The following is a 15137-nucleotide window of genomic DNA, read 5'->3' as shown; positions in this document are numbered from 1 at the left end:
CCCGCACGCCCGAGTATGTTGGTCGATTATGATTAAGTTTTTCAGGTGTTGGTTCTCTTATTTCTTGTTCACGCAGGATTTTTTGTTTTTATGCAACTCCTGTGAGCCGTAGGGTTGTAAATGTGGGCTCATATAAGACGGTACTCAGGATCTAAAATTAGTGTACAATCATGGCCTTTTTCGTTTTGGGCTGGTTAGTGCTCGCGCCCAACAGTATCATCATCGTCATCCAAGAGAAGACAGCCCTACGTTCCGCCCAGCCGGTGGTTAGGGTTACCCCGTTAGCGGATTAAAAAAAACCTCTGTGGCTTCTAAACGAGGTAGCTGTGAGGTTAGAATGTTTTCAAAGCTCTTTGTTTGAAAAGCAAGAGACCGATAGAAGGTGAGTCGCGCTACTTGTTCGTTAATTGATATACCCTTGCAGGTAGTCAGCGCTGAGTGCTAGGTGCACTTGAACTCCAAACAAGGGCTAACAGTACAGACGTGTAGGCCTTGGGCCTAAGAAGTACTCGCGCGGCTTTAGTTATTCAAAGGCAGCCGCTGTAACCGCGACGGCCGCCGTAAAGACTAGGCCTAACTCCACTGGACTCGCTTCAACCGATGCTCGTCTGTACCATTTCTCATCATTACATGGCATCCAATCCAGGAATTCTTTTCACATGACAACCTATGTCCACTTGGGAAGAAACGCGGGTGAAATAGAGCGAACCCCGTTTTCGCTGCCAACTTCGCCGGCAAACCACCCGTCCACGCGTTTCAGCGGGCGGTCCGCGCTGGTGCAGTGCGTGGATACATGGTGCGCACACACTTCGGCGCAACAGGCGCGTAGCGATCCATTCACCGTACGCCGGAATACGCACATTTACGCGCTTTTTACGCCTAGCTACGTCGATGCGCGGGGTACGGCGATATTACGCGCCCATATGCATGGATGGGCTTTACCCATGACGCCACGTGTCTTCCTGCCGTTGTTTAGTGGACCACATTATTTTTAAAAACGATTCTTTCTTGAGCTAACGCGAAAAATTTTGGTCTGTCTATGTCTTGAAAGGATAAATTTATTTTCAAAGAATCCTGGTATCAATGATACAACGTAACAAACAGAAACAATTAAACAAGTGCAGCGCCGGTTGCTACAAAACTAACAGAGCGCGAAGGCTGCAGGTAACAGACACTTACAGAAACATATAAACAGCTTCAAGTTGATTGTAGACAAAAAATTAACATACAAACAATTTAGAGTTGCTTACAACCAAAAGATTAACATGCGAGGTAAACAATGATACAAAAACATTCGCTTCAAGAATGCAGTAATATACAGAACAGGTTTGGTTTTACGTCACAACGGGTACTGTACCGCACTAACACACAATTCTAACACCAAAATCACTTGTTACAACGACAGTCCCTAAGGACACAGGTCTGGAAAACTGGCATGAATAATAACCCTTTTGTTCGAAACGTCTAACTCGATTCAGCCACCCGGCCAAGGTGAAACTGAATCTGCGCATTTCTCTTGTGTGTCCACAGCCAAACCTAAACGACTAAGTCCGGTGGCAATCTTCATAATTGTCAACATTGTTGAACAAGAACAGGACATTACGCTAATCTGACGCAGAAAATCGATTCATAAGTGATATTTGCAGTGTTCCTTTATTAAAAAATTCATGGATGCTTGTTTCTTGCGATATCAAATGAAAAATGGCAGCATCTCCACTCCGTGGATGATGGCGAAGGTGCGGAGTACGGGGACTCGAAATGACATCCGATTTGCGCCCCGACCGTCATTCGATTTGAGCCGTGAGTTGCACCTTGATTATTCCCTAAATGAAACTGCAACTCACGGCTCAAATCAAACTTCGCTTGATTTTCGCTTGATTGTGGCGTGCGCACGGATGGACGCGGACGGATATGCGGTCCTAAGCTACTCCGCACCTAATACTACATCAACTGCAGAAAATCGTCGCCTGCTGTTGCCCGCGCCACTATAGCTCCTGGCGGAAGTTTAAGAAAACAAACGTCAACAGTAACGAAAGGTTCCACTAGATAGGTTCCACGTTCCGCTTGAAATGTACGTGGAGCAGGGCAACGTGGTTCTATAAACGTAGTAGTAGGGTGCCTCGAATCACGCGCGTCTCCGCCGTACGGCAGTGCTGGCATCTGGGCACCCGGCCTGGAGCTGTAGAAAGCGGTAAATTTAAATTGACTTGAGCAAACCTCTAGCGTTTTATCTTGGGAGGAACGAGACAGGAGAGCAATGGCATGAGAGGTGAGCGAGAAAGAGAAGGGAGGCGTTTACATGGCAGGAGCGCCAGTCGGCTATCGTCTTTTGTCGGCATTCGCAAAGAAAGGGGCAGATACGCAGCCAATGTTTTGGTATAACCCATGTACCAACAAGACTAACATGAACATTTTGCAGGAAGAGCACAATTGAGGTTTTCTGAGCCATGGCTGTCGTTTTATTTGACCTTTGCTCAGAATTACCGGCACTGCCTTTGCCTCAAAGTACGTGTGAATTTTCAAGGAGGGTTAACTTTATACGAAAAACTGCATGCTTGTATTTTCCCGCCCAGGCAGGGCAATAGCTTTAGACAAGTGAAACATACAAGAATGTGAAAAAAGACACTCGTCAACCTTTAAGGGGGTCCTCGCACATTGGTTAGCCACACTCAGCTTCCTCCTAATACGTAAGCGGCACCAAAAGAGAGAGAGAAGGGGATAGCGAGGGCGATAGAATAAACATTTGTTACTTAATAGTGGGGAAGGGGAAATGAGGGGTTAGAGGAGAACTGACACGAAATTTTAAAGCTGAGATAACTATAGGTAAAAGGCTCCCTTCGCATGTGAATATATCTCCCAGTAGGTTTACTTCAACCGTAAGGGTTCACTAAAACATATTTTAAATCAATTTTAATATTTACAGGCACTAGAGAGCTAAAAACAAATACCCTTTCAGCATCGGCATCAGCAGGACGCGTTCAACACCTCGCCCCAAACTGCCGACGTCAGGGCTCCGTGACGTAGTTAACGCGGTGGCTGTCGACGCACGCTGCTCCGCCTTGGGCTTCCGTCACAGTTTTGGGATTGACGTCAGGCTGCTTGGGGGCTTGCAACCATTGTCGGTCTGGACGCGCGCGCGCGCGCGTACATACCGGCAGTGTTGTGACAAAAACAATGAGGTTATGAGCATCCTCCTGTCATGGCGGCCACCTCGGGGTCGTAAGATCGAAACCGAAAGTGACACAAATGAACGAGGCTGTAAATAATTACTTGCGCTGCGGCCGACAATCTAATATGCCATTTTATGATTACTGGGCTGATAAGCACCCATAGCTGCGAAACCAACGTAACACGTAAATTTCGAGTCAGTACTCCTTTATAGAAAGAGGGCAAGGGCGGCCATCGTATTCCGGTAGGCCACCTGCCACGGCCGTGGACTTAGCCAAGCCCGTTGGACCGGTGCAGCCTGGCCACTGTGAAGCACACACTCCCACTCTCCGAAGGTTGGAGGGGGTAAGGTGGAGGGGGGGGGGGGGGGGGGGGGTTGGAGGCTAGTTGGGCACTGCCATACCAAACGGAGTGTTTTAATGAGGAGTTGCACTGTTTGCAGGTTAGGGAGTATAGGTGGTCGGAGATATGTATTGTAATGGTTTGTAGGAAGAGTTGGCATTACTGGCTCGTTTTCTTTTCCAGAAATACTTGTTCCTTATTCCCAATACTGGCATTTTACCCCCGCCCCCCTACCACCCATGGAAACCATTGTTTCGCTTTCTACTTGTTTGAGTGACAAAGCTGAACATTTATGATAACTACAGCATGCGCACTTTCTTCGCTTCCCGTGCGCAGCAGTCCCTTCGACGCACTCAAGTGGGATACGCTTGCCAAGCTGGACGAGGGCTTCGACTCGCTGAAGTTCCTCCAGAGGCTGGACCAAGTGCAGATGGGCGAGTCTCATTTCAGCGCGCTCATGCACGTGTGCAACGACTACCTGTGGACGAAGACCCCGATCGAGGGGCCCTTCCACAAGTACCCACGCAGCCGCGCCTTCAACGTGGACAAGAAGGCGTTCCGTAACAAGTACATCACCCGCAGCCTCATGCTGCACACGCAGGTCGGCATCGGCTGTCCCCAGAACGCCGCGTCCGAGCTGGGCGGCGTGCAGGAACTGCTGCTCCGGAGCGTCCAGTGCATAGCGCACCACGACAGCCTGCAGGCGAGCAGGTTCGTCGTCATGAAGGTGCGCCTGCTGCCTACAAGGCCCAAGGAACCGGACGCCGAGTTCGTCACCGTCGTGAAGGTCAAAATGGACGAGCTGGGCGACTAGCGCGAAAACACCATCAAGGCCAGCGCCTGCGCTTTCCGCCCTACTCCTGTCCCACACTGCGTTTTGTGGACTCGCGTATATGCGGCGGGCGGCACGAAATTTTGCATTTTTTTATATACTTACACCTTATCATGTTTTGAACTTCAGCGCCAGCCTTGTGCGTGGCTTGTAATAATAACCAGTCTTCTCCCATATCTCTCCGCACACGTTTGTGCTAAACTAAAGCGTTGGAAACAAGACTTTTCCGACGCAGTGCATTGCAGCGATTATTCCGCCGCCTGGCCGTAAATTATGGTCAGAAGGCCCTCCATCATGTTCCGTACTGGGCAGAAAAATTCTCATCTCAAGGTCCAGCAATTCCCTATTTCTAGCATATTTTCCCCGCAGGTTTCCCAAGAATTCTCTGCAAATTTTCCTGCCTTCTCTTTTTGCAGGTGATAGATCTTTACACGTGGATTCTTGTTCCGTTTTGGGCCAGCGCCACCTATGTCTACTTTACGTAGCCGTATAGTCGCAGATGCCGTTCCGAGGGTCAGAGTTTCAGCGTGAACTAAATTCCACTATATTTGCCGCTCAGCAGCGTTTGACTGCTCATTTTACGTTTTGCACCAAACGGTGTGCTTACTTAGCATGCTAAAGCTTCAAGAACTGCCCGCAAAAAAGAAGAGACTTGTTGGGTAATTGAGGCAATTTTATTTCAGTTCTGGGACTGCTGGTGCCATCTCTTGTTGACCGCTTACGGGCCACGGCGCAACCGAAATACTTTTTTGTGTATTGCGCAGGAACACATGCGAACAGGTGTCAGCGCTTCAGCGGCCACCTCTTCACGCTTTACTAGCTCTTTCTCATGGAGTATTCTTTCCTCTATAGCCACCATATCCTCGTGTTGTATGAAGTAGATAGGAAGTGGTCTAGGATGCTTTTGGCTTGCGGGAACATGTGTGCGGATTTTTGAGCTTAAATCCGACGAAGTGTTAAAGGAACTTTTGAAAAGAAAACAAAGTAATAAATGATGTGAGTCCTGGTTTACTGACATTATTTTTTTTCCTTTTTACTTCATGACTCCTAAAATTTACCGCATCTATTAAAGATACCCTTTTTTTCTTCTGGCCAAAATTACAGCAGAAAATTCCCCGGAAAATGGAGAATTTTTCGGCTGGAACATCGCTGCATGCCTATGAAATTTGGGAAAGGTATAGCGCTATCGTGATTGAATGATTAAATACCTCGCATCAGAAGTTTAGCCCACCTGTTTTTTTACATTTACTCTTCAACCTTGCGTATTACCACGGTCTCGCGCATTTCGTGTATTATAGCCCAACAATACCAGCGAATCTGCAGCACATCACATAGTGTTAGACAAGGGCAAATGCATATTTGACCTATTTGGCTATTTGGTTATTTGGCTGCGTCTATTCTGACGGCAGTTTCCATAGAAGCTGGCTGACCTAAAATTCGCTGAATAATATTACGTCCCAGCGTAACCTAACATAATATAACATCACAGAACCTAACGTAACCTAACCTAACCGAACGCATCATAACCTACCCAAACCCAGCCCAACTGCAACAAACCTAGTCTAACCCAGCCCAGCGACACAAACACATTCTAGAACTCCTGTGCGTCGATCTCTTGATATAGTAAAAACCAGAGTAAAAAAAAGCATTAACAAAATTACGATGATCAAAGACCAAAAAATTCCTTAGAACGGGGAGCAAGTGGGCTGCAGTGGTGCTTGTTTAAAAATGCAAGAAACAGTGCAAAGGACAGGACGTAGAGTGGAAGACAAACAGCGCCGCGTGTTTGTCTTCTACTCTACGTCCCGTCCTTTGCGCTGTTTCTTGCATTTTTAAAAAATTCCGGAATAAAAAAAAAAAAAAAAACCTCGCATTGTTGGGCTCGAACCTGGGCCTTCTCGTTTATAAGCCAGTACTATACAGCGCTACAGGGGCAGCTAGAAACACGGCATTTTAGGCTATGTTTATCCCAGAGAATCTCCAGGTATCGTGCTTAGCCAATAAGATGCGACTGCCGTGAGAAATTTCTGACGGTAATTCTCACGGTTGCCGTGATAATACACATTACTTAATTATTTTTTTATTTGGTAATAGTATTGATGATACCTTTGCATTTATTTTGATATACATTGATTGGCTCAGCTTCAATCCTGGACAGGTTCTTGACCGGAGATAAATATGTACACAGTTGTCTTAGAAGAAAGTGAGCAAACCCTCTCTTGTCTGGTTTCCAAATGTCCACATTGAAGTCTCCTATGATAATCACAGTGGCAAAGTCACGACGTGTAAAGTGCGAGGTCATAAATTAATGTCACAGTTGAGTGTGCCTGGAGATATATACACAAAAAAATTTACATTTCCATCTTTGCTTTTTGCGGCACAGACATATCCACCGTCGATGTCCTCGTCTTTTTTCGAGTCAACTGGTGTATGGGTATTTTGGAAAGTTACGTCAAGATCTATGTGCATAGGTTGCTTGGTCGGAATCAGCAACGTATACATCCAAAGTATTTCAAAATATACTGGACCTAGCAGTTATTGACTGTTTTGGAAACATCAGTATTTCAGCTCGAGAGGGATGATATGTGCGTGGCCTGGAACAGTGGTTGATCGATGGAAATCATTAAGCTATAGTTTAAGCTCTTCTAACTGTAACTGGATGAACCACTTATTGTTTGAAAAAAAAAAGCGCACGAATTACTGGGACAAAATAGGAGACAAACACAGCTCTGCACTCACAACTGTTGTTTTTTTTTAATTGAGAAACACGCATTGAAAAAAAAAAAACCGCCCATGCCAAATGAGTTCAACTCCAGAAGAGAACATTGCGCATGTCGGCATCTCGTCAAGTTACACGCTGTGCAAGAAACTTCACTTTTGCACAACATCCAGGAAGGTTGGGTGACGCAATATATTCACAATATTTTGACGTGTAAAATGCCTCTCACACTTCTCTTCTATGCTTATCAGTATGTTTGAACAAAACAGGCAGGTTTGATTGTGTACAAACTCGCCCAGCCTGCCATTTTGGTGAACCCCTTATTATCTGGCTTGCGGACATCCTCAGTGCAGTCACCGGGTACAATCTCCGGACTGCAAAATATGTTTCTCGATTCTCTGGCCCCATTTTGGAAAGTATCTTGTCGATCACATTGCCTTCCTTGTTTCTTTCGCAGCACACATCTGTTCACTCAGTACCCTGCTACATGTAAGCTCTGCCCTCACCGACGAAGCCTGTAGCCCGTATGATTTTCGAGTGCGCATATGGCCGAGCCCTCCAACCTATATCCACCCCCCTTCCCATCCCTAAGCTCTGGGAGAACCTGATGACCAGAGCGGACGTGAATACCCGAAACCACCTGGTCTGCAGCGAGGAAAAAGCCCAGCATATGTATTCACTTGGTCCTCTGGAATGATGGACCACTCCCACAATACTAGGCTCAAATAACTGAAGTTTTTCAACAACTTCGTAGGTGCTACCTATACGACGACTTCCTAAAGCATCACTAGAATACCAATGCAATGTCCCACGCAGCTTTATTTCTGGGATCTAGGTCAACCTTCCGTGACTCTTTCGTAAGTCGGTATGGGCCAGGATCGAGGGTATTTTGCGTACACAAAAAAATACTGCTATCTATACAGATTTACTATAACATGTAATGTACGCTGTGTATAGCTGTACAATGCAGAACTTTATGCTTACATTGCGTGATTCTACAGCGCCGAGTGAACTTTTGAGTCGCGTCTTATGCTCGACACCGTAATAAATTCAACAACTGCCGGCACCATCCAACATGTGATTCCTGAAATGCACACACAACACAGCCAGTAAAGTTAGGTTCGTTGTTGAGGTTGGGTGGTGTTGTCGTGGAGGGTGGTGAAGGACCCGATGACGAGACGAGGCAAGTAGGTGATGAAGAAAAAGAAGTCTATTTACACTTATTTACACAGACGATGAAGCAAACATAAGACAAAACGAAAACTGGGTTACAATTAAAAGGCGCCGCATCGCCCAAAGGGGGATATCGCGGCACGATCCCTGGTGGGGGCGCGAAGGGCAAAAAGGTGCCAAACCGCGGCACGGTTGGCTTAAAGGTGCGTGGGGTCCTGGCGCCCAGAAACCGCCACGGGAGCGAGTCTTCGTGCGACCGCTCGCAGTCGCAGCTCTCGACAAACTCATTGAGGCATGCGCGAGCAGGGCGCAAGCAAAGCTGCCTCCCCACAGCACCGCACATGCCAGTTAGGGTTTTGACCTCCGCTCCCCGCCTGTCCGTCCCCGAAGGTCAGGAGGACAGGAAAGCATTCCCCGACGCCGCGCGAAAAGCCGCCGGCGAGGCCCATACAAAGGGTTGCGACTCGCTGGCGTCTGCGGAGGCCGCCCATCGCCTCCGCCCAAGGAGGGGGACACAACAAGGCCACAAGAAGGGAGGGGGTTCACCGTCACGACGGGGCTCATCGGCGCTGTTATCATTACACAGCCAGTTCCTTAGCTGTGGGGAGTTTTTTGACTAGCTGTTGATTGGAGGACCAGACCCTTTTGGAGAATCTGGCGAACACGGCTAGGGCGACACATGATTCTCCTACTAGGTTCCACTCCCACCATCTCTCTCTCTCTCTCTCTCTCTCTCTCTCTCTCTCTCTCTCTCTCTCTCTCTCTCTCTCTCTCTCTCTCTCTCTCTCTCTCTCTCTCTCTCTCTCTCTCTCGCATAAATGTAATTGTGGCGACATCGATTTCTCAATCGAGTGCAATGTGGCTGAGCTGAACCACAGGATTATGTTCAAGTGAGCCTTGCATGAGTTGGTTGGTCCATATATCATGACGATGTTTCTTAATGGGCTGGTTGTCTTCTTTCTTGCCCTTGGAGAATTCCTCTTTGTCCGTCCGTGAATCGCTCCTTATAAGTAGATTCTTATATATGATCTTTTTAGACAGATCTAACGATCCATACACTTGTGATTATTGGCACGTATTCAAGAACGTTTGGTGTTTAAAAATGGACAAAATCTATACGATCCACAATATACGTGACCATGGTCATTTCCTATTATACTGATTAGTGCTCGCGGCTATCATGTCATCATCACGTAACCATTAAGTCAAAGTCATTCTTCGTTCTGCCATACGCAGAGGTTAGGATTATCAAGATCAAAATGACCCGCCTTGGTTTCAAGAAGAAAGATCTGTGAGTCGGAGACGTTTTTACGGATAAACATATAAAGGCTGGGTGCAGAAAGGTGAGTCGTAATACTTGTTATTTAGCATCATTGATGTCCCCATTCCTGGTAATAAACAGCGTTACGCTGACGGTTAGCAGCATTTCTCCCAAGGAGGAGGAAGGTGAACTGGAAACGCTAGCGAGCAATCCTGCCTTTGTGTACACGTCTAGCATTTTGTAGATTTGAAGCCTAAAACTCGGTTTATAATCTAAAACTAGCCTAATTTTTCTGCATAATTACGTTTTCTTTCACTCAGTTTTACTGAGAGCTTGCAAGCACCTGGCGATTTTTTAAACGCTCGGTTATAGGCTTACGGAAGGACGGCATTGGAGGGAAACCTGCATTACGCGTTATTTTCAAATTCAGATTGGTTAATGGCTATGGAGAAAAAATACATTAACAAGCAAAGCCCCACGAAAGTGAAAAAAATAAACCATAGTTCCAACGCCATAATCAAGATGTCGCACTAGGCTTCCAACCGGTCTCCTTTTATTATACCTATACTGTCATCAAGCGTTCTTTGTGCCAGTACTTAATGACAGAAGTTCCGCCGTATCTTTTTGACATACTTGTTTATCAATTAACTTTGACATTTTACCTCGGTCCCCTTAATTGTAGTCATGTGGCTTGTAGTCATGTAGTCCTGTCCAGTGTGGTCCAGTGGTTGCTTTAGTGACTTAAATGAGCATTTGTGGTGAGTAAAGCACGCGTCCTTCCTTCGCCCCCGTTTCCTGTAGTTCCTTCGACGCGCTCGCAACAGGAACACTGGCCATACCCCGCGAGGGATTCTACTCCCTCAAGTTCATCCAAAGGCATGGCCTGGCCCAAATGATCGAGTCGCACATCAGCGGGCTCATGCGCGTGTGCAACGAGGACCTGTGGACCAAGGCCACCATCAAGCGCGCCACCCGCGTGTGTTCGCCCAGCACCGCCTCCAACGGGGGCAAGAAGATGTTCCGCGACGTGCTCATTCAACTCTACAACCTCGTGAACTTGTTTGTGAGCATTTTTGTGGTGACTGTAGCACAAGCCTTTTCTTCGCTTCGCGTGCGCAGCAGTTCCTTCGACGCACTCAAGCGGGAGACGCTGGCCAAGCTGGACGAGGGCTTCGACTCACCGAAGTTCCTCCAGCGGCTGGGCCTAGCGCAGATGATCGAGTCTCATTTCAGCGCGCTCATGCACGTGGGCAACGGCTACCTGCGGACGAAGACCGCCATCGAGCGGGCCGTCCGAAAGTACCCTCGCCGCAGCGCCTCCAACGAGGACAAGAAGGCGTTCCGCGACGTGCTAATTCGTCTGTACAACATTGTCGCCAGTTTAGAGCCCCATCACGCTCCTCGCGCAAGTCGGAATTGGGCAACCTGAGAACACCGGAGCAGAGCTGGGCCGCATGCTGGGACTCTTGCTCCAGAGTTGTCCAGGGCATATCGGACACTTTTCCACACTGTTCGCGTTGTGGTACTCGTAAATTAGCAAGGACGCTTAACCGTCAATTGCGCTGTAGTAGTTGCTTGAACAAGTTCTGTTGTTCTATATAATCTTTCATAACGCTGACGCAGTGCCGTCACAGACGTTGGGAAAGGATTCAATACATTTATGACACATTGATCTCCTGTGAGATTTGCTGCGTGGTTTGGCCTAATCACAAATTTGTATGAAGCATTACATCCCACCACTCCAGAGCAATGCAGGAATTTTACAGCGGAGCTGTATGTGATTAATTCCTCGGACTGCTTCCTATCATGGCCGTAAGCAGAATACGCTTTGCGGTAAAGCCAACTTTCTCGCGAGTGCTCTGCAGCTTTCGGCCTGAAGTGTCCAGATATAGCAGTAAAAATCACAGTGCCATTGGCCGTTAATACGGCTCTATAATTTTACGAGTTTCATTCACTTTTCATTAGGTCACCGCGGAGTTGTGAACACTTCAGAACTACCGTCTGCTGTGAATACGTGGGCCTCTACTGGAGGAGTATGGTCCGAGATTAGTGCTGCATACTAGTGTTGTATGGGGAATGTGCCGAAACAAATAATAAAGTGTCGAACTTCCCTAACGGCTGCCCTATGTCATGAGAAGATCTGATGAAAAAGTTACCATTCCTTCATAAAGAAAGTTGAAAGAAGCGGAAAACCTTTCGATATCAATACTGCGTCAAAAGGGCGTAAAACCCTTCGCTAACTGCGTTTAATTAATTAAACCTTCAAAGACCCAAATCGCAATCGAAGAACGAACTCGTGCGAAGATTTTTCGCGCACTAAGCAAATGCACCTACGAACGATCGGAATGTATATCCAAACGTGGTTTATAAGATAAACGTAGACTGTTGTAGTCCTCCTTCATGATCGATGCGTGTATTGCCTTGTGAATGTTGAAGACCAGGAGGCAGACGCGGTTAAAGGAGCACCAATTTATTGGCGACCTTCCAACGGGTGATTCTGTCCAATTCTTAGGATGATGATGATGATGTCACGAGCTTCGCTGCCCGTGCTGCTGCTGCTGGGCTCAATTCTTCTGCTTCGTCTTCTTTTCAACCAGATCACATTTTGTAACAGTGAAGAACCGTTCCTTTTTCACTATTTGCAAGTAACCGTGCTGGCACAATGGAAGCCCTGTTTTAGCGTGCGCCGTGTGCTCAGAAATTGTATCACAACTTTTCGGTCGACCAAAGGGTTTTAAAGGAATGCGGTATCTTTTTGACAGGACGCCATCGGTCCCACTAATAAAGCTTTCGCTTAAAAACTATCAGTCGCCTAAGCATCATACCAGTAACATAAGCAAAATAAACCCACAAACAGCCCAATGCTTGACTGCTGGTATAAAGCTGTAGCCCTCCCTAGTTTCATTGGTTGTATTCAGACGAGGGCTAAATCGTTAATTCGAAGCAATTCCCGGTTTTTGTTTTTGCAACCGTGGCGACTGCACCTGGTTTAGAATGCTCATGAAGTATTGTCAAAGTTTAATTCCAACCGCATTGTCATTCATTTTGTAATAGCATTTTAAATAGTAAATTAACACCTTTACTGTCAAATCATGCGAGCTGAACTGAGTCAGTCATGTTTAGTTAGTCTGTCAAAAAAATTTAAGTTTGTTCTCACGACCCTTCTGGAATGCGAAAGAATGAATAACCGACTATCGTGTAGAAGGACACGGGGAAAAAAAATATTTCGGGGAACTGAGATCTTCATGCGTGCTTTGAAGACGAAAGCCTCGGATACTTATTATTACCTTATTTACTGCTACATCGCTATGGCTTCCCTTTCTTCTTTTTTGTTTGCGCAACGTACTTTGTGGTGTAGGTCAGTGGCGCCCTCCTCCTTAGAGTGTGTGCACTGAGTGCGCCTCTGTGGTGGAAAGTGTTTGATAAATGTCGTTGTCGAACGACACACGTGATTGGAATTAGCCAATCATCTGTGTATGCGTGTCGTCGTGGGTCGTTGGCAATAAACGGCCCCTTGGCACCCTTGGCTCAGTCGTTTGGTTGGGCTCCAGCGGGTCCGGAGTCACACTCCTTGCTCGTTCCGCGGTCTGGTGTGCCGGCGCCCCGGTCGTGCTCCGCCTCGCTGCAGTCGCCGGGCCCTTGTCATCGGCGAGCAGGCTGGCACATTTTATAGCTCCCCTATTGAATCAGTGCTCTCTCCGGCTGGTGTGCACCTGTTCTCTTACGTGCTACCCGCTCATGTTTCACGCGGCACGCACTGTTCTACAACTTTTGCGTTTCGAATTTCTAGTTTTGTGAATTCTGTAAAGCGGACATATCGGCCCGTTAAAGCCGCCGGCTCCTGGCCAATCCCCCAAGTGGGTATGTGTCTAGAAGAAAGGAACAAGAACAGTGGCAATTGCTCATGCACCGTTGTCAGTGTGCCGAGAAAGCTCAGTGGTAGCGCTTTGGGCTGGTAACGTGGACACATGGGTTGAAATCTCATCGGATCACTGATGTGTTTAGGGCCGAAGCACCTTAGGGGTTCGGGCTGTCGGCGTCTCATGTAGTCACGGTACAAAAACACCGGAACACTCGTTTTCCAACGCCTCGCGCTAGAACCTAGCACGTACTAAAAGAACACACCGAGACACTCTTTTTCCCAAGCCTCGCGCTAGACCGTTTCATTTCCGTGGGAAAAAACGCCTAGAGAACACACCGGGACACTCGCTATCCAACGCCTCGCGCTAGAAGGCTTCGTGCTTCAAAGACACGATACTTATACAGCAAAGATGTATGCCTCTACACCTTGACGGTTTCGTCTCCGTGAGCAAAAACACCAAGTCCTAAGGCGTCGAGCGCTCAGAATCGAAACCACATTAAACACTTCATCATAACTTCTAAACCGCATCATCGAAACCACATCATACACTAATGCACTGCATGCTTCGCCCCTGCCCAGGTTCCACGTTAGTGGAGATGGCCCGGTATTTTTTTTTTTATCTACTGTTCACAGTGGTGGCCATTTTCTTAACCAGAACACATACTAATACTACAACGACCGTTTTTTCAGCTTTCAGCTTAATAATGAAACATGCTGGTGCTATCGATTTTTAAAAGAGTATTTATTTATTATTTATTTATTTTCGATACTGCCAGTCTCATCATATGAGATCAAAGCAAAAGGGCATCAGTTCGTGGATACAGAATACACCGTTATGGTTTCACATTTTTACAGCGGCATATTTTTTCAGACAATGTCTAAGATTAAAGTATTAAAGTAAAGTATTAAAACTATTAGTGGGAAATTAAACCTACCGTGAGGCCTTCAACAAAAAAGACAATCGGCCATGTCCTTATTAGGCACCCGTTAAAAAATTCGAGAACACCTAAGCACTCTTTACGACGTAGGGATGGTGTAAGAATTAGTGTCCGAGTTCTCAAAATGACCGTTCATCATTATTATTGTCCTTCTCCTTTCCCGTATTTTTTTTTATTTCTAGTGGTTATTGTGACTCGACACATACCCGTTCTCGTACCGCAAAGCAAATAGGATATTGGCTGGGACGAGGTTTGCTACTCACGTAACAGCTTCTTGCATGGTTAGCCTGCAGCCTCAGCACATGTTTCTAACAAGTGTTTTTATTTCGAGGGCCACAACTCGTTTACTGTAGGTTCACCTTTAGGCTTGAGGTCCATGTTTGGACTAGTCTCGCATTCTGAAGGTCGCCGGTTCGAGTTCAGCCCAGGCTAAATTTTGAACTCTTTAAAAGTTCAGCTGCTTCAAGTAACTTGCGCTACAACGGCACAGAGTTACTCGTTCAGGCTTGCACAAGCGTCAGAGACCGCCTTAGTCTCCACGACCTCGTGGCAATCAGGCAATCATCAGCATCATTTTCAAACCGAAAAGCACCCTTCGTTCCGCCACGGTCGGTCATTGGGGTAATCTTTTTATCACCAGCAAAGGAAACCTCCCTGTTTACAACCATGTTTTCGAAGCTCAACGTCGTAGAGCAACGTTCCAAGAGGTGAGTGGTGATATCTGTAGTTAGGCCTCATTGATATCTCCTTCGTATTTATAAACTCCGCAACACTGGGGGGCTTTCTGCAAAGGCCGAGTGGTACAAGCGCGGAAGCCCACCTGGTAAGGCAGGGTACATCAC

General features: G+C 46.9%; 1 protein-coding gene across 1 annotated transcript in view; it reads left to right on the top strand.

The window, feature by feature from the left end:
- Positions 1-5332, top strand: part of LOC144152304 (uncharacterized) — a gene marked incomplete in the record, with an annotated part of 411486 nt that extends 406154 nt beyond the window's left edge. Inside the window, 1 exon segment of the mRNA XM_077683551.1 lies at positions 3847-5332. Within this exon segment, the coding sequence (XP_077539677.1) occupies positions 3847-4324 (478 nt within the window).
- Between the last annotated feature and the right edge of the window lie 9805 nt (positions 5333-15137).

This window comes from Haemaphysalis longicornis, unplaced genomic scaffold, assembly GCF_048455015.1.
Source record: "Haemaphysalis longicornis isolate Haplotype H1 unplaced genomic scaffold, Haemaphysalis longicornis Haplotype H1 scaffold_9, whole genome shotgun sequence".
Classification (NCBI taxonomy): Eukaryota; Metazoa; Arthropoda; class Arachnida; order Ixodida; family Ixodidae; genus Haemaphysalis; species Haemaphysalis longicornis.
Note: the sequence above shows the minus strand (reverse complement) of the source record. Positions and strands in the feature narration are given on the sequence as shown.